Source organism: Anastrepha obliqua, chromosome 5, assembly GCF_027943255.1.
Source record: "Anastrepha obliqua isolate idAnaObli1 chromosome 5, idAnaObli1_1.0, whole genome shotgun sequence".
Lineage (NCBI taxonomy): Eukaryota > Metazoa > Arthropoda > Insecta > Diptera > Tephritidae > Anastrepha > Anastrepha obliqua.
The window spans coordinates 52,570,299-52,589,251 of record NC_072896.1 but is presented as its reverse complement, the minus strand read 5'-3'; the positions used below and the strand labels follow the sequence as shown (position 1 = coordinate 52,589,251).

At 35.4% G+C, this 18,953-nt stretch overlaps 1 protein-coding gene across 3 annotated transcripts in view; it reads left to right on the top strand.

Annotated features, from left to right (window-relative positions):
- The window catches only part of LOC129246919 (lysosome-associated membrane glycoprotein 1), a 30,423-nt gene extending 12,155 nt beyond the window's left edge, over window positions 1–18,268 (top strand). For all 3 annotated transcript variants that reach the window (XM_054885663.1, XM_054885664.1, XM_054885662.1), the window contains 3 exons: window positions 13,314–13,694; window positions 16,281–16,499; window positions 16,569–18,268. In XM_054885663.1, the coding sequence (XP_054741638.1) occupies window positions 13,314–13,694; window positions 16,281–16,499; window positions 16,569–16,906 (938 nt within the window). In that variant the 3' untranslated portion in view covers window positions 16,907–18,268. The remainder of the gene's footprint in view (window positions 1–13,313; window positions 13,695–16,280; window positions 16,500–16,568) is intronic.
- Window positions 18,269–18,953: the final 685 nt, after the last annotated feature.

Sequence of the window (18,953 nt, the reverse complement as noted above, 5' to 3'; positions counted from 1 at the left end):
TGGGGGAATTATTCGGGATTTTTAAAATTGGAAATTATATTTCAATAATTGCTTCAGAAACAACGTCTTTCCATTTAACCGGACTGATCCATATCTAAACGTGACTGGTTACAGCTACATGGCTACTATATAAATATATTTGGATATACTCGTACTTGGCACAATGACGTTTTAAAAGTAAACATTTACATATGCATACATATATCATTTTTATAATAAACCGAACAATTAGTTTTTTCAAAGGAATTTTACTGATAAACAAGACATGCAAAATTGTTGTATTTTCCCAATCGCTAAAACTGATGAATTCATTAAACAACACAGGCAAAAAGTGCTATACGGGCGTTCGTGCCTTAATCAAGTTTCTTTTATTAATAAACAAAAGTTGATTTTCCTGAAATCTATTTAAAAAATTAGACTTTAGAAAATGTGTTCATATTCGGAAGAAGTTCCATTTTTAGCATAAAGCGCATATGGAGGTAACTTCTTTAATCTTATTCAGATTAAACTCTTTGTGTTGGAACACTACGCAGTTCAAATAATTGAAGAGATTTCTAACAAGACTCAAAACTTGGATTTAATATATGGCCACTTAAGATATGAAAATATTTTGTCGAATGGAAAGAAAATACAGGCAATACTGTTTTTTTATTTCTGTAGTATTGGAGGATTTGGTAATTGATTAATTGATATCGCGCCGATCACTGGTCGCATAGTGCCGGATTTGAATATTTGCTTCCCGAAAAAATATTGGAGTATTTGCTATAGCATGCCCCAGAAGGCACTGAGTTCATCCCAGCATGATAGGTTATCAGGTTTGGCCATTAGCTATGGTGAAAAACGAAATGGAGCGAGTAACTTCGGCTGCGTAGACTGTGTTAATGTCGTATATCACCAACACCATTTCAGTTTTTTCGTAATCAAACTATTAACATGACCCCGGTTACGTCAGCTCATCAGCTGAGTTTTTCAAAATCCTTGAGAGCCGTTAACGGTCTGATCTTGGCCAGGCCTCTAAAATCTTCATCAGGGAGTTCATCTGAGAACTGAGAGTCGGTATATAAAAGTTCATCAAAATAATTTTAAGTAAACTATAGTTGTTACGAGGGCGGGTCAATAAGCCCGTGACTTTTTGTATTTCTGACCTCTTTACTGAAAAAGAAATACTGCGCCTGTCAACAGGCATCTGTCAGTTCACTCCTGTCAGTTCACTCCTGTCAAAATTTGAACGTGCTGCGTCAGTTAGTTTGTGTTTTACAGCTACCTTTATCAGATTACCCAGTAATTCACAGTCGACGACAAACGCAATCGTGTAACAACTTCACAGGAAGGTTTGGCGTTGTTTAATCGCAATATGGAGGAGTTTTTGCGCCGTTTTGTAACCGTGGACGAAACATGGATCCATCACCACACACCAGAGACCAAACAACAGTCGAAACAGTGGGTTTCTAAGGGTTAATCGGCTTAATAAGCACACGAAATTCAGTTTTTTTCATTTTCTCAAATTACTGGGTAGTCTGATAAAGGTAGCTGTAAAACACAAACTAACTGCCGCAGCACGTTCAAATTTTGACAGGAGTCAACTGACAGATGCCTGTTGACAGGATCAGTATTTCTTTTTCAGTAAAGAGGTCAGAAATACAAAAAGTCACGGACTTATTGACCCGCCCTCGTACAAAAAAAAAAGAAGTAAAGCTTTTAATTTTATTATATTCAATATACTCGTATAATTTGTGGAAGGGTTGGAATTTTCTTGTTCTTTTCTCATATGAAATATGCAACATAGCAACATTTTCAATAAGGCTGCCGTATGATAAGGTAACATTTTTTTCGAGAAAAGAAAACACTATAAGAGAGAAATGAGGCATACTGCCACTCTTCTCTTTTTTAACGCATAAAATCTTCAGTATTATAGGATAATGTGACTTGGTTTTATTTATATATTTTTTGCTGTTTGTTATATGAGGTTCGTCGCCTTATAATCGTCGATAAAAGAAATACATTTTTATAAATTGGTGCATATGTGTTTGTACAGTAATAAAAACTTTAACACCTGTAAAATATCTGTTTACATTTTTTGGCGTTAAATATATTTATCATTCTTCGAGTCGCATTTGTGCAATGCCGAAATTGAGTGGTGAATTTTGTATGACTAACTGCATACTTAGAGTAGCACTTAAAGGTAAATGCGCATTTAGAGCTAAGCATGAATGTAGATTATCGCTACTTTTTGACACGGATCTAAACTTTTCTTCCATATTTGTCATATGCCATATCATTTACGAAACTAAAATAAACAGGCATTTACACGTTCACAAAATAATGTACAATGGCAGTCAAAATGCAAACAGCGCCACTTATTGCAATGTTGTTTTGACTATTTTTTTGTTTTTGTTTAAATGTAATTTATACTACAAAAAACCATATAATTCAAAGCTTCAAATTTTGTACAAAATTGAAGAAAATGCAAAACCTTTTCATGAAAGTTTCAAGCTTTTTAGTCAGAATGTTTAGAAAAATTCTGAGTTTGCATTTTTTTACTCTTTTGAATTTTAGTATAAAATTTTGCATTTCTGTACATACAGTTTCGATCACTGAAATAGTAGTGCCCACTAGCGAAATGTATAATTCCATTAAAATCGCAAATTATGTGATATCGATATCGATTTTTTTTTAAATTATCATCCTAGTGTATGCTTTAACTATATGCAAAATGTAACCCGTTCAACAGCAACGGTTTAACTTTTAAAAAAGCAAGCAGTGAAATAGTAGCGCAGAGCAAATAGTGTCACAAAATTTAATTTCTTGCAAAAATAATTAATTTTTTCTAACAATAAGTAAGTTTGATCACTTTATTTATTATATGTTTAGCGGGAATAGCAAAAAAAAAAAATATGTTTACAACTTTTAGTGGGACGAGGTGTGCATTGCACTGACGAGAAACGCGAAATTCTCAAAGCCCTTATTAAAAATGGGAAAACGTACAAAGAAGTGGAAAAAACTGTTGGTTGCTCGGCCACCATGATACGAAACGCCATTACACATCAAAGTAAACCGGGAAAAAGGGGCGGCAAGCATAAATTATCAACGACTACCACACGTCAAATTATTAAATATTCGAAGACTCATCCCACAATGTCAGCTGTCGAAATTTTACGCGACCTGAAGTTACCATGTAGTGTGCATACAGTAAGGAGACGGCTTCGAGAACATAACCTCTATGCTATAAGTCCACGTAAGGTTCCGCTTAAAAAAAAATCATGTGGTACGTAGATTAGATTTTGCCAAAAAACATCTGGATTGGCCTATTTCAAAGTGGAGGAACATTTTGTGGACGGATGGAATATGGAATATCATCAGCGATATACTGCAAAGACGTTGAAGCATGGATGTTTTTCATATCATGGCGTGGGGCCAATATATTGGATAAAAACTATTATGGACCAATATGAGTACGTAAAAATAATGAAGGATGTTATGCTCGCATTCGTCGAAGAAGAAATGCACTCAAATGGGTACTGCAGCAAGATAACGACCCGAAGCATACAAGTAAGTTGGCAAAGTTGTGGTTTCAAGACAATGCAATTGAGGTCATGGAGTGGCCAGCTCAATCTCCTGACCTCAATCCCATAGAAAAAAGCTGTGTGGGATGCAAACCAAAAAAATAACAGTGATTTATGGGATGCAGTGCTCCGCGCATGGCAATCAATACCACAGGAGAGATGTCAACATCTTGTAGACTCTATGAGAAACCGATGTGTAGCAGTGATTAAAAATAGCGGTCATGCTACCAAATACTAAATATTTATGCGAAGTCTTAGTAATAATATTAACAATTTAAAACATATTTAATAATTTTACTAACTTACTACTATTTTGCTGCTCGCGGTAATTGGCATGAAAACACATCTTACGTGAAATTATTTTTGTCATAGCTTATATATGAACAATTTTTTTCCCCCTACACGTACTCATGAATTTGTCCCTTAGTTTTGCAATAAAATTAATACAAATATTACTTCGGTTTACTTGTAATTTCAAGAAATATTAGCCGTAGGTTCGCACTACTATTTCAGTGCTCGCAGCTGTATCATCTGTACTTATGTATATTTTTCATTGCATTTGTATTTGCATATTTATTTCTCTACATCTGTTTACATGCATGTGTACATATATATGCATGTATCTATGTAAATACATTTTTTATCATCAACAACAAAGAAAAATGCTGCTTTTTATTGCTGTCAAAAACACACACAAATTCCCATTTCAGTACAGAAGCTCTGCACTCGATTTATATACTTACATATGTAAATTTAAGCTAAAAAAATAAAATTTTATTTTTATATTATATGTACATACATAGGTTTACATTTTATTTAATAAGCAAGTAACGGGGTTTTTACCCAATCCGTACATTTTTTTCTTACTTCAATTATTACATATCTTTGCTTGTGTTGATTTGCTTTTGTGCTCACCCACTACAATTCCTCTTTATTTGATTTACTTTAATTTTATTCGTTTTACATATGTGCGTATGTATGCAGGTATTTGTATCAGTTTCAATAAGTAAATTTGTTTTGTACTTTCTATAGATAGTTATCACAGTTGTCTAGAAGTACAGGCTATTCAAAGTTTAGTCTACTCCTAAGATAAGATAAAAAGTAGGAAATGCAAAATAATGCTCTTAGTTAAATGTTATCTTCAGATTTAATGTTGTGTTATGTCTTATATCTGTTATGCCTCGAAACGCTGTAATAAATTAGGCTGAGCACACGCGGTATCAGGTACAATGCAGAGATGCTCAACAAACATAATCGGGCATGAGTCCAGGTGTACTTACACTGGGACTCAATATTTAAAACTGGCTTTATTTTCTTTGCTCCCATAGTCAATTTGGTACTATGTTTATATATAAAATATATATGTTTATTATAAGAGGCGTCTTCGATTCGCCAAGCGTTAGCAAGTGGCGAATAGATGAAGCAACTGGTTGTGTTTTGGTAGCGCTGGACAAGAGCTGCCAAAAATTACAATTGTTTGGAAACACTTAATGAATATTAGTAGCGTTCATACAGGTAAACATTTATTGCTTCAACTTCTGTCAACTCCCTTCTAGTACTTCTCAGTGTTGTTATAGACCAAAAACTAACAATTTATTTATTTATTACTACAGTTAATGGTACAGACATTAAGGAAAATTACAAATGCAGTCTGTGTCAGAAAAAATTAACCGCGATTATTCATGCAGTAAGAAAGATATATATTTAAATTTTTTTTTACATGAAAGTGTGTACAAAACTATGAGTCGCAATTATTCAATAAACCGTGTAGACTTCATCGTTGACGAGTATAGCCCGGAATGTTCTCCATGCTTTGAGCCAGCTTTTCTGCGTAGCTCGCCGACAAATAGAACTAGATTTTGAGAACTTGACGCACGCGTTGCTTTAAATCATGAACTGGCTTTGCGGCAAAATGCGTTTTCATAGTTCCCCACACATTTTCAATGAGGTTGGCGTCTGGGGACTGGGAAGGCCAGTCCAATACTGTGACACCATTTTCTTGTTTTGTTGTTTCTCAAAGTGTTTTTCTGAGAACAGTAGTTTTCATGATGTGTGACGGTAGGATATGTTCGGCACCTCCTTCAATCGTCGTTCGATGGTGTTGATACTCACATCTATTCTCTTTTTAGCAAGAACTAATCGTGTTTGTCGTAGTCTCAAAGAAGGGCTCCGCTTAAAAAGTTGGATGATCACTTTATCCTGCTTTTTTGTCGTCACTCGTCGTCAAGCCGCGCTCGGAAAAGTCATCAAAATTATTGTACACTGATTCCACTGATTCCACATCACAAAAAACTTTTTGATTTTTCAATCACTTTTGCAGCCTTTAGAATGCGTGCATAAAAATACCGCCTCAAAACGCTTCGCGTATTTCTCACTAATTTTTATTTGGTTGCGTTTACGGAAAAGCTTCGAACGACACTAACCTGAGTTAACACTGGCGTCGTAGCCCTTGAGTGGGATTATTATGTAGCAAAAAGCAGATTGAAATATATCTTGAAGTTACAAGAAAAAAACCGGTTATTTTCTTTTGACACAGACTGTATATTTTTTTCTTAGTATAATATAATGCGCTTAAGGATAAATTACACAATAAATAGTGCTTCAATCTATTATAGAGTATTGATTTTGAATCCGATAAGTCCAGTTCTAAAAAATGCGAGAAATAATTGAACTCTGACAAAGCTCTATTAATTGGAGAATTAGCATTGTAAAGTGTTTTATATAAAAGCCTATACGAAAAGTATCGAAACTGCGAAGGTTTCTACATGGCACAATTAACCCAAGAAGAGACGAGCAGTCAATTTTATCCGAAAAGAGGTCGAGCAGGAGTGAACGAGGCAATAGAGATCGTCTGTTATTTAATGTTAATAAGCCAATTATGATACTTGACAACGAGAGTTATAAGATGGCATTGGTTTAGAAAATTTTAAGGAATGCAAAGCAAAATGTAGGAATATTTTCTCGCGCAAGCGATTTATATGAACAGCGTCACAAAGTCTCCAGATATCAGCAGCGTATTTCAATTTACACCGAACAAATGAAGAGTATAGAGAAATAATCGTAAATGTAATACGTGGTTTGGGCAACTTTGAAAACGTCACTCTACAACATTTTTTGATGTTAAGGAAGAGGCTTAAAGCTTATTGATCCAGTTATTATTATAGATTCGAGTCGTCAGAAATACAATAAAATTACAATAAAATAAAGCTTATCTTTAAAGAGTTTAGAGACCGTTTCGAAATCGCGAAATGAACATGATGTTCAAGACCAAAAGAAAATTCGCAAAGTTAAACGCGGTCTAATGAAACTCTCTTCGACGAGAGTTGGCAGCATTGGAAATAACGAGTTATACTAGTTTTATGAGGTACTCGCTACCGGCAAATCTTGCTTCAAAGCTTTGTTGTTGGTTTCACATGCAATTTTTTCGTCAAGTGAGCAGATCCCAGAGATAGCGAGTAGAGAGGTAGCGAATCGAAGGCACCTACATTCAAATACTTTTGTTTTTTTATTTACTTTGAAAATTAAAAATGTCAGAGAAGCAAAAAGTAAGTTAATTTCGAATAAAGTTATGTATTTAATAATATTTTGATATACACCTGTGTTCACAGTAATAGTCGCTCGGCATATTGCAAATTGGCTATTTATTTAATTTTTTATTTGTTTGTATTTTTACTTTTTGTTTTTTAAATATTTCATACTTAAATATATATAATTGGGGCGTACACCTGTTTTTGGGTGTTTGGCCGAGCTCCTCCTCCTATTTGTTCCACAAATGAAGGGACCTACAGTTTTAAGCCGACTCCGAACAGGAAACTGTTTTTTATGGCAAAAATACATATTTCATACTGCAACAAAAACCATATAACTTAATGATTTGCACTTTGTATGAAATTTCAAAGAATTAAAAAATGTTCATAAAAACTTCTAACTTTCTAATGGGAATTTTCAGACAAGTTTCCAGTAAGCCCACCGAATTTTGAAGTTTATAGTGGCTCGAAATTCGCATTAATTTTTAATAATTTTTGTTGAAAAAACGACTTTGATCTAACTCAATTGGATTCGGATACTTTAAGCATCTTTTATTGTTTATTATATAAAATTCTCTTTTAATATCTTGAAAATGAAACTTTTAAGGTGCAGAGAAATTCGTAAATTCCATTATATTTTAATTGCTACTCATTCGACTATTTAAAAGAAACTATGGCTTTTCTTAAATCTCTGTTTAACAAATATAGCACCCGCTCATTTTCGACCACGATTAGGCGCCAATGAATCAATTTCGTTTCGTTAACAAGTAAAAAAGCTTAAAATAATTTCGTTTAGCTTCACAGCGGAATTAGCGAAGTGAAATCTAATCGTTAACGTTGAAACGCAGTAAACTGAAACTAAAACATACCAATGCTACTGAAATACATACAAACATATGTACAAAACGCATTATCTCTTTGATCGAGTCATGGCTATACTCCAGATATGTTTCGAGAGCTGGATCAAACGCTGGCGGCATAAGCGTTGCAGTTGATGGGGAGTACTTTGAAGGCGATAATCTCACTTTTGAGGAATAAATTTGTGTTTTGTGCTTTCTGATTATATTTCGGGAATTTTTTCACCAAGGTGGTATGCTAAAAATATAATAATTTTGCAGCTAAAAACATCTCTCCTGAAATCGTAAAGCATTGAGTCAGGGCTTTGCGTTTGTTCTGCCTTATTACTACTTCGCTTTATTATTATTATTTATTTTATTATCATTTGCTCAACTCTTTTCATTTTGCGACACACTCATTACCTCCACTCATCCATGCAAATTGCTGAGGCCTTTTCATTGTTAGTGTCAACAGCCTGGTTTTGCATTTCATTGTCATCACCAGCAGTTGCACACCTTATCTGCGTGGGGCTGTGCATACGCCCTTCCGTTTTGCATTTTCGCTATGAAATAAAATTATCGTTTTGCTTTTTGCTGTGCTTTTGATCTGTTTTCATTTCTTCGATTTTCATAAAACTCTGTGTTGCCATTGTTTTATATTTTTTTGCGGTGTATCTTGTCCATGATTCACCAAAGAACCTACTTATATCGACCGTTTCTCGCGATTTCCTTGTAAGTGTGAAACGCAAATTCTATGGGAAATATTTTCTTTTGCTGTCAGTTTCACTTATGGTAAAATACGGTGGAGGTTTTGTTTTTTTGGTTTTTTGGGATCCGTTTTTCGTCTGACTGTATGGGCTGAAACTTTACTTCCGGTGAGAAATTGCCTTTTTCAAGTTTCCAAATTAGGTATTTGGAAAATTTTCAATTAAGTGTAAATAACTTAACATTATGACATTTGCAAATTACCATGAAAACACAGCAACTAAGTGTTCTTATATCTATTTAACAATCTAATTTGCAAATGCTTTGCTGCCAGGTCATTTGCACTTAATTGCGAAATCTCTCAAACGTTGTATTAAGCCACTTGCTATTCAAGTGGAAATGGAGTTTTCTTTATCTGGCTACTGAATAGGCATGCTTCCCTTGATTTGGGTCGCTTCGGCCGCAGCCATTGCACATTGAAATAGGGAAGTGGAGAATCAATTCCGTCCTTTCTTATTCTTTAACAACTTCTACAGAACGATCTTGGACCATTGGTGCAATAGCCTAGTGCTTAGTGAAACATCTGGATGGCCGAAATTTTCCAAGTACTAAGGCAATATTGCGTACTTGTTCAGCGCTCGAAATTATTCTGGCCACGTGTGGATCGGAGGCGCTCGAGGGATCTTCTAAGGTAACAAAATCTCAGCTCTCGAATGTCGTGGGTGCCCTTACAGCAGACTGTGCGCAAGGTATGCATACTGTGAGACTCGGCAGTTGATTAGATATTGGATTTCTTCAGAAGGAGGCGAATACTATTGATATTCCCATTGTGTAAGCATAAACAAAGGAAAACGTCAACTAAAAAAAAAATAAACAAAAATTATAATAAAAATTAATTAATAAAAAATAAAATAAATTTAAAAAATGTATTTCACTTTAAATAAATAAATAAGATAAAATAAAAAATAAATTTAAAAAAAAAGTTAAAAAAAAATTAAATTAAAAAAAGTTTAAAAAAATTAATTTAAAAAAAAGTTTAAAAAAATAAATTTAAAAAAAATTTTTTTAAAACAATAACAAAAATTAAAAAAAAAATAGTAAAAAAAAAATTAAAAAAAAATAAAAATAAAAAAAAATTTAAAAAAAAGAAAAAACTAAAAAAAAGAAAAACTAAAAAAAAGAAAAAAATTAAAAAATAAAATAAAATGAAAAAAAAAAATAAAAAAAAAACAATAAAAAAAAAAAATAAAATAAAAATAAAATAAAATATATAAAAAAGTAATAAAAAAAATGAAAAAAAAATAAATAAAAAAGTAATAAACAACTAAATAAATAAAAAAGAAATAAAATAAATGAATAAATTAAAACCAAAAAAAAAAAATGAATAAAAAAGTTATACAATATACTATAACAAAAAAAAAAAAACCAAAAAAGTAAAAATAAAAATGTATTATAATAAAGTATATCTGGTGGGACCAGCTGGGTGTTGTGTATTATGAGCTACTGAAACCGAATGAAACGATTACGGGGGATGTCTACCGACGACAATTGATGCGTTTAAGCCGAGCACTGCGAGAAAAACGGCCGCAATACGCCGATAGACACGACAAAGTTATTTTGCAACATGACAATGCTCGGCCACATGTTGCACAAGTGGTCAAAACATACTTAGAAACGCTCAAATGGGATGTCCTACCCCACCCGCCGTATAGTCCAGACCTTGCGCCATCCGATTACTATCTCTTCCGATCGATGCAACATGGCCTGGCTGACCAGCACTTCCGTAATTACGATGAAGTCAAAAAATGGATCGATTCGTGGATTGCGGCAAAACCGACCGAATTTTTCACAAAGGGAATCCGTGAATTGCCAGAAAGATGGGAAAAAGTAGTAGCAAGCGATGGACAATACTATGAATATTAAATTTGTAACCATTTTACGTCAATAAAATTTCAAATTTCGAAAAAAACCGCACGAACTTATTCATAGTCCTATTACAAAAAAAATAAATAAAATAAAAAAGTAATAAAATAAATCAATAAATAATTAAATAAATACAATAATAGTGAATTAAGTAAGAAAAAACGAGGTTGTCTGTAAAGTCGGTTTACTGACGATAGTTTAACGTGACAACGACATAAGAAAATACTGATGGAATGCTTGCATTTTTCAAAAGAAAATTTTTAATTGTTTGATAGATATTTTGTATGGATATAGAAAAGGAGGTAAATGGAATCGCAATGGAATTGATCAAGTTACATTTACACAAACGTGAAAATTACGAAACATTTTTCAAATTCATGAAAGATATGTTCAATTTCGATTGTGCATCAGACGTTAATAAGTCAACAACACTAAGAGGCACCATCATCGATTTGACTTTTACAAGACACATTACACTCGAAACCCTCCCTTTCATTTCCTACTTTTCCTAACATTGTCCTATTCTCAACAGAGAAATGATTCATTACCATGCACACAGGAAGAAGGCATATGCAAATACAAATATGTGAATTTATATACATATGCGCATATACATATATATATATGTTCACTCAAGTAGGAGAGAGCCAGATGTCGAACGTTGCCGAACGCGAGGGCCGGTTATGCCTTTATGTCGTTCGTTCCGCGCTCTCGCTGGCAGTTCAAGCAATGTAACGACGCATGAGCAAGATACCGACGCATTTTTTGGTGCGTGCAGCCGGCTACATAAATAAAATAAAATGAGGAAATAAAAATATATTAAATTAAAGTAAAATGAAATAATAAAAAAAGGTAAGATAAAGTAAAAAAAATAAATTAAAAGATGTAAATAGGAATAGAAAATACAATATAATGAGAGCACAAACAAAAAATCAGTGTAAAATCATCACGTTTCATTTCGAAAACATGTCTTGCCTTGGTGTGAAGCTTTGAAATACGGGAGTTTGCTAGTCGGCATTAAATTAATCTTGAGCCTAAGCGTGCATTTTGCGGTGATGAATAGTCAACTATGTACATACATGTACACACACATACACATATAGACATGAACGTACATACTATACATCTGAGAAAAGGGATTATTTACAAGTTTCTATTGGCTTTTTGGTTTATTCGCCTTTGCTCTTGTTTATAACTTCATTTCAAATAAAATCGAATACCTACATTAGCTGGCAGCTCAATTTACTTTAAAGCTCGCAATAACTATTCATACACACACACACACATACATACATATGAGGTAAACAAGTCACACTTCAAGTGAATGATATTTATACTTACTTCCATCCATACATATCTACATGCGCTTTGCATTTATCGCCTTTGCGTTTTGCATTACGTGACTCATTGTTTTTACTTTTTGCATTTACCAGCACTTTGTTTGTTTGCTTCTCCAGATAGTCGTTGGTGACGATTCGCCTGATTTCAGTGTACCATAGTAAAAATTTTTCTGACACTATCGGAACAAATTTGCTTACAATGGAAATCGAGACTTGAGCCATGCTAGTGCTGCTTTTTTGTTTTTGTTGCAATGATCTTTTATTTATTTTGTCGATATTTAGAATGTAATATAATTTCTTGAATTTCACAATTGTAGCATTATTTTGTTTGACAAATTGGATCGACAGTTGTATGTCGCCTGGGAACGGCGGTAAATATTTTTTTTACCAGAACTGCATTTGTTCCAAATAAATACCTTGCGTTGTCAAGACCTTTTTTACTCTTTGTTCCAGTGAAAAATAATATTACAGTATTACTAAAGTTATTTATTTTCATCAAATTAAAAAAAAAAAAATTATTTATTGCGGATTATTCCGTTCTTGGTGATAAGAGAGAGTTTTTGTTCGCGGATTATTCCGTTGAATGATTGCAAAAGCGTTAATGAAGGAGTATCTCGTCTCTATAAGACAGGCTGACTAAATACAATTCTAGAGCCCATTTAAAATCAGGGATTAAGTAGGCCGGTCAACTTTGCTCGCCGTTGATTGGTACGACACAAAAGTCGAAGTTATAGGCTTGTCAGTATATTGCCTTTAGAACAGCCACTGAGGTGTGTCACCACATCCACGTGTGGTTTCTTTGTTAAGGAACGTATTAAAATGCTCAGCAAGCAGTTGCTACTGGATTATTACCGCAAATACCACCTCCTTGAGCTGAAATACGAGCTCCAGTAAATGGTGCACCTACCGCTGGACCCGACTTACTAGCGACACTCAATCAATCTGCGACTTCCGTGGATACTCTATTTATACCTTCATAAGCATTCGCTCCACGAAGGTTGCTATCGAAGACTAACAATCGTATAGCTTAAGTTGTTATCCCACTTATGGAGGATAGACAGCGGTATACCAAAAGTGTGTCAAAAAACAGATACTTCGTTTCTTGTGATACCGTACTCAATACAAAAGGGAGAAAGAAGGAAAGAAAGGATATGGATGGGAGAGTGGGTTACCTTTGAGGGTTATGGAGAAGACCGAACGAAATTCATCAGGAAACGGAATTCCATCTAGTAGAGTGGAAGTTCAAGGGACTGCAAGGTCTATGTATATATTAATTATTATTTCATCAACTGCGCCAGTTGGATTTAAAATCAACTGTTTACCTAAGCTTCAGCAAACAACCAGTTTATTTTCCCTTTCGTAAATACTTAAGTCAATGCAGATAATAAAATATTTCTCTTTCTTTTATTTTCATTATAGCCGCTCAACTCGATGTGAGCTTGGACAAGGCCAACTTACCTGGTACTGCTGCACCATTACCTATTGCTGAGCAAGAGGAAGGTGTAGAAAAACCCAAGCCAAAGACGACAACTGTTCCCAGCACTAGCTCGAGTACCAGCAGCACAACAACAACTACAACGACGACGACAACAACACCAGCACCGACAACACCGACACCAACAACTTCGACCGCAGCACCGACTACCACAACAACACTTGCACCAAATACTACCACGGTAGCGCCAATAACAACAACACCTGCACCAGCTCCATTCCCAGCACCAGAGATCGGCAAATGGAATTCCAGCTGCATTATTTTACACTTCGCCGCACAGTTGAACTTTACTTACGAAACCAAAGGTTAGGCAAGTCGTTATTCAATAACAGTTTTTATGCTGTTACATATAACAAAAACAACAACACGATTTGGAATGATTTTGAACATACGAAATTTTGTTCTTATGCATAAATTTACAATGGTTGTTCGTGGAATCCTAACGGACTCTATATTGAAGTAGAGACGGACTCTACATTTTGTTCACGATGATAAGAGGAATCGATTTAGCCTCATCTTTTCGACTGATTCCACTCTGGGACTGCTAAACGAATTTCATCAAGGTGGAGCCGCGTTTGTGCCTTTGAGATACACCAGGTACCTGCCGCCAGGTTCCTCTACTGTTGGGGTTCGTCTTAAGGTGTTTGTGCTTGTCGTCTGTTCGTAAATACAGTCACCTCTACAGGAGATCTGCTTTAACTTGTCTTCTTTGAATAACGCATCCGTTGGAAGTTCTAGCTTGGTCGCGTTAGCCTTTCCTCCGGTTTGCGCTCTCATTTCTCTTTCGAGTTCAGCTTGCCTTGCCTTACCAGGTTATCTGGCGATGGTATGACGCCGAGGACATTTGCGAGCTCTTCTCTTGGGAATCAACTTATATGTCCAGCGGCCTTTGGAAGAGAGAACTCATCTATTTTGCCACTTTGCTATCGAGCATGCGCGTTCGCTTATCTTTTCTTCAGTCGTCTGTTAGTGTCCACGTGAGTGATACAGTCGCTTAAGTTCCTCTGCTCGTATATCAAAGGGAACTTTACTCTCTAGAACGCAGATTGCATCATCCGATAATGTTCTGCACGCACATGCTACTCTGAGCGCGCTATGTCTGTTAGCTTTCAGTACCTATTTTGAGCGTCCCGTTCGTTGTCCTGTCCATGTTGGTGCGGCGTATAGGAGAATAGAGTCAGTAACTGTTAAAAACGTCCTTCTCTTACATCCTTGAGATCCTCCAACTTTTGGTGGTATACGTCTGAACCTTGTCAACACTCTTCTTAAAGACGTTCCAACACATTCCAATGTCATAGTGGAGAATTATTGGCTTAACTACCGTTATTTAGAATCAGTATATAATTCTGCGCTTCATTCCCTATAGACCAGCCAGCTGCAGGAGTCGCATTGTCGTTGCTTTGAGCGTCGTATCTGCAACTGCGAGCTCCAATTTAGATTCCATCCAGCATAAGGTCTAGACATTTAGTTCTTTCCGCTATTCAAAGGGTGTTTCTCGCTAGGAATATCTGTGAAAGAAAATGTGTGTTAGTCTCTTACTAAAGAGTGTTAGATTCACTTGTCTGTGGATTCACTCCTTGATTGCTACACCAAGCAGATTGTCCGTTGAGAGATCTCAATAGAAAGGTGGAAAGTTTCTACCCGAGATCGGCTAAGGCAAGACCTATCAATCAATATCCTCAAGTGAAGGAGACTGTTGGCAGCCAGGCTCTAGAGCAGTGGCAAGATTACGTCACCCTGAGGTAGAAATATAATTGAGTAGGTTGGTAAACATCGGTTAACCCTCCGTTGAGCACCTGGGTCTGGCTAGACTTATTCGACTTTGGATGCGAAATTAACATATTTCCATTATAGCTAACAACTTGAGCTTCCAAGAAACTACCTAAAATTAAAGTTTCTATCGATTTATGGATATAACCGTTTTAAACAAGACGAAAAAAGGCCCAACGGTTTTCGGTTTTAAAAAAGATGTCTAAAGGAGTGTTAACAACTGTGTCCACAACTGTCTTAACAACTATGTAGTTAAAAAAAAAATGCAAGGATGCGATATTTAAAACCAATTACAAGATCAACTCCTTATAGAAAACTACGAATATTTAAAACAAAAAAGCCACTCTGCCATAGAGCAACAGTAATATTGGTGTCCGCTCGAGCATCGGGTATAAATTTAAATATGGGTTTGGGGTTAGATTAGGTACGGTGTATCTGGCTGATCTGAATATATCGCTCATAGACCACAAGGATCCGTAGTTTCTGATATATATAATTGGCACTTAGACCCCTTTTTGGGTGTTTGGCCGAGCTCCTCCTCTGTGGCGTGCGTCTTGATGTTGTTCCACAAAGGAAGGGACTTACAGTTTTAAGCCGACTCCGAATGGCAAATGGTTTTTTATGAGGCAGAAATACATTCGAAGGTTTGTCATTGTCTGCCGAGGAAAAACGTTTTCTTCCGTTTGATTTTTCATGCACGGAGCTTCAAAGCTGTGCATTTCCGAACGATAGTTACGTAACAACCGTTCGGCGACCGTTGATGATAAGTGGTTCACTAGACAGGGCTAGTTTACTGGGGTGGCAGCCCTTGGTCGGGAAAAACCCGAGTCATTCCGGTAACGTAGAACCGGCTGCCATGGGAATGGTTGTTTTTGTAGCAGCGGCGACCGCTCTGTAGCTCTGGCTTTTATTTGCTTGTTTCGCTCATGTTGTTGTTGTTGTTGTAGTAGCATAAAACATTTGACACACTTTTGTAGGCAATACTGCTGAAGCGTCAATGCTTGACCGGACATAAATCCGGCACATTCCGGTTATGTCAGATTGACTATCATGGGACTTACATCTAAATCATTATTTTACTAATTCTTAATACTTCATTATTTCTGAATTTATTCGTACAGACAACAAAACTGCTACCCGTCTCTTCAACATCCCCAAGGATGCCAAAGTCGAGGATTCCAACTGCGCTAACATTTCACAATCGATTCACATTATTTGGGGTCCAGCTGACGCCATACACTCGATGGTCTGGCAATTCGATATCGTTAACAAGTCTAGCGAATTAAAGCAGATCTTCTTCAGTCTGCCACTCACCAGCGATCATTTCCCTGACGCCAAGGGTATGTTGCAATATAATTAATTACATTTTCTGCATATAGTTTACCACTAATTTGTTTTTGTTTTTACAGATAACCAAACTATTCAGTTGATTCATACTGGCGATGATTTCATCACACCCGCTAAGATGTCCTACCACTGCACACGTGCACAAAAATTCAACCTAACCGAGGTAGTGCTGGACAATACCGTCGTAGGCACCATTACACTGAGCAATGTGCAGGTCGAGGCATTCATCACCGACAAACGTGACACCTTCTCCACTGCCATGGACTGTGATGGCCCCAAGACAATGGACATTGTGCCCATTGCTGTGGGCATTGCCATGGCAGCACTCATACTGATTGTATTGATCTCGTACTTGTGTGCGCGCCGTCGTTCCACATCGCGTGGCTACATGAGCTTCTAAGCGAGACTGTTGGATTACTAAAAAAATCAGCAAGCGAGTGGTGGCGTTAGTGACAGTAATTATGTGTAGACATAGGCGGCAGGCGTTTATTTTTGGGGGGGACTGGCAGGTTTATTCGCAGTAGTGAAAATTTAAAAAAATTGGGTTAATTTGAGAATTTTTTTAGGGAGAGAAACAGTAAAAAGATTGAGTTGCTGAGTTTTGATTTACTTTGTCACGGAAGAAACAAAAAGTCAAAAAGGGAAATAGGAAAAAAAGGAAATAAATTGTGTGTAAACAGTACATTAAGATATTCACCAAACAAATATAGTAAACAAATAAAACAAAAAAAGTCTCAACACGAACGCGAAAAACAAAAAGGAAGAAACAGATGAAAAAAAAAATCGCTGCAATTAGTAATTTTATTCCAACAGACTTTTAACGAACACTTAGAACAACAGACACCGTAATAAAACATAAAACCGTGTGCAGTTACACAATTATATATTTACATATATTCAGGCGGATCAAGCAATACTTTAGCTATGCACGTCCGAGCTCTGTGACTTAGAACTTTTTTTGTTTTTTTTTTTTGTGTATTCTTTATATGATTTTCTTTCTATCTAATATTTTTCTAGATCTTACTTCAAACGATTTAGTGCTTATTTTCTATGTTTATTCAAACTCTGCATTTGCAGCTAAATTCTATGTTTAGCAGGAGTGTAAACTACACTCTTTCAAATGCCTTGCTTTCGATAAATGCACTGATACGAACCTAAAAATATATTGTTTATATCCGTACGATAAATGCAATACAACTAAATATTGGAAAAATTAGGTATATAGATTCCATGAAAATGATCACCGATATCAAACAAATGTATATTAATCAGCAATAAACACAACAAACGTGCATAGGTTCATATGTTGTTCGTTCCCAAGACTGTTGCGTGCGTCTATGTTACCGGAATGGGCCGGATTTGTCTTCGGATAAGGACTGTAACATCAGCAGCATTCTCCGAAAAGCTATGGAGGTGTTTTATGCGACTACAACAACAACAACATATGTATAAATAGTATTTATAATTAATTCTACACTCTATTAAATCATTCTTATTGTTCTACATTTACCTACAAACATATATACTATAAATTTTAAAAAATTGGCTAAACCTTGTATGTAATTTACTATTTCTATGTAATATTTGAATATATAATATTTTTTGATTTCAATACGAATTACATATAAATATGATAAGTAGTTTCCATTGCATGTGGCTGCATATCGTTTTATATATGTACACAATTTTTTACGCCTGATTAATAAAGATGAAATCGATGAAAATTATTTTTAAACTACATACACAAATACTTGGCATGTAATTTTGTTTTTTTATTATAAAATTTAAACATGGCCTTAAATAAAATGAGGTAACTGAACAAAAAAAAAAAATACTTCTAATTAATTTCATACAACATATGTACATCAGGGGTTAGGGGTAGTCAGAATTTAAAAAAAAAATTGGATTTTTTTTTGCATTTTTTTAAAGCATAATATCTTAAAAATAGTGTGAAAATGTGAAGTGAATCTGACAAATATAGGGTGGGCCATGTAAAATTTGCTTTTTGAATCAGCTATCAAAAAAAAACTACTCAATATTTTTTCAAACTTTTTTTTTTTATATTGAAGATTGAACATTGTCATTTATGAATGAAAAATAATATCGTTCAAATACTGCCACGACTGGCTTTACAGTAGGCCATTCGATCAACCAAATTTTTAAGCACATTTTCGATTGTTTTGGCTCCAATTTCATGAATGGCAACTTCGATTTCGTGTTTTAAAGCATCAATCGTCTCTGGATGGTTCGCATAGCATTTTTCTTTAACGGCTCCCCACAAAATATAGTCCAACGGGCTTAAATCACAGCTCCGAGGCGGCCTATTGATATCGGAATTTCGGCTGATTATTCGGTTTTCAAAAACGGTAGCGAAAAGTTCGAGTGCAACTTTGCCAGTGTGACAAGTTGCACCGTCCTGTTGAAACCAAATGTCGTCCATGTCATCC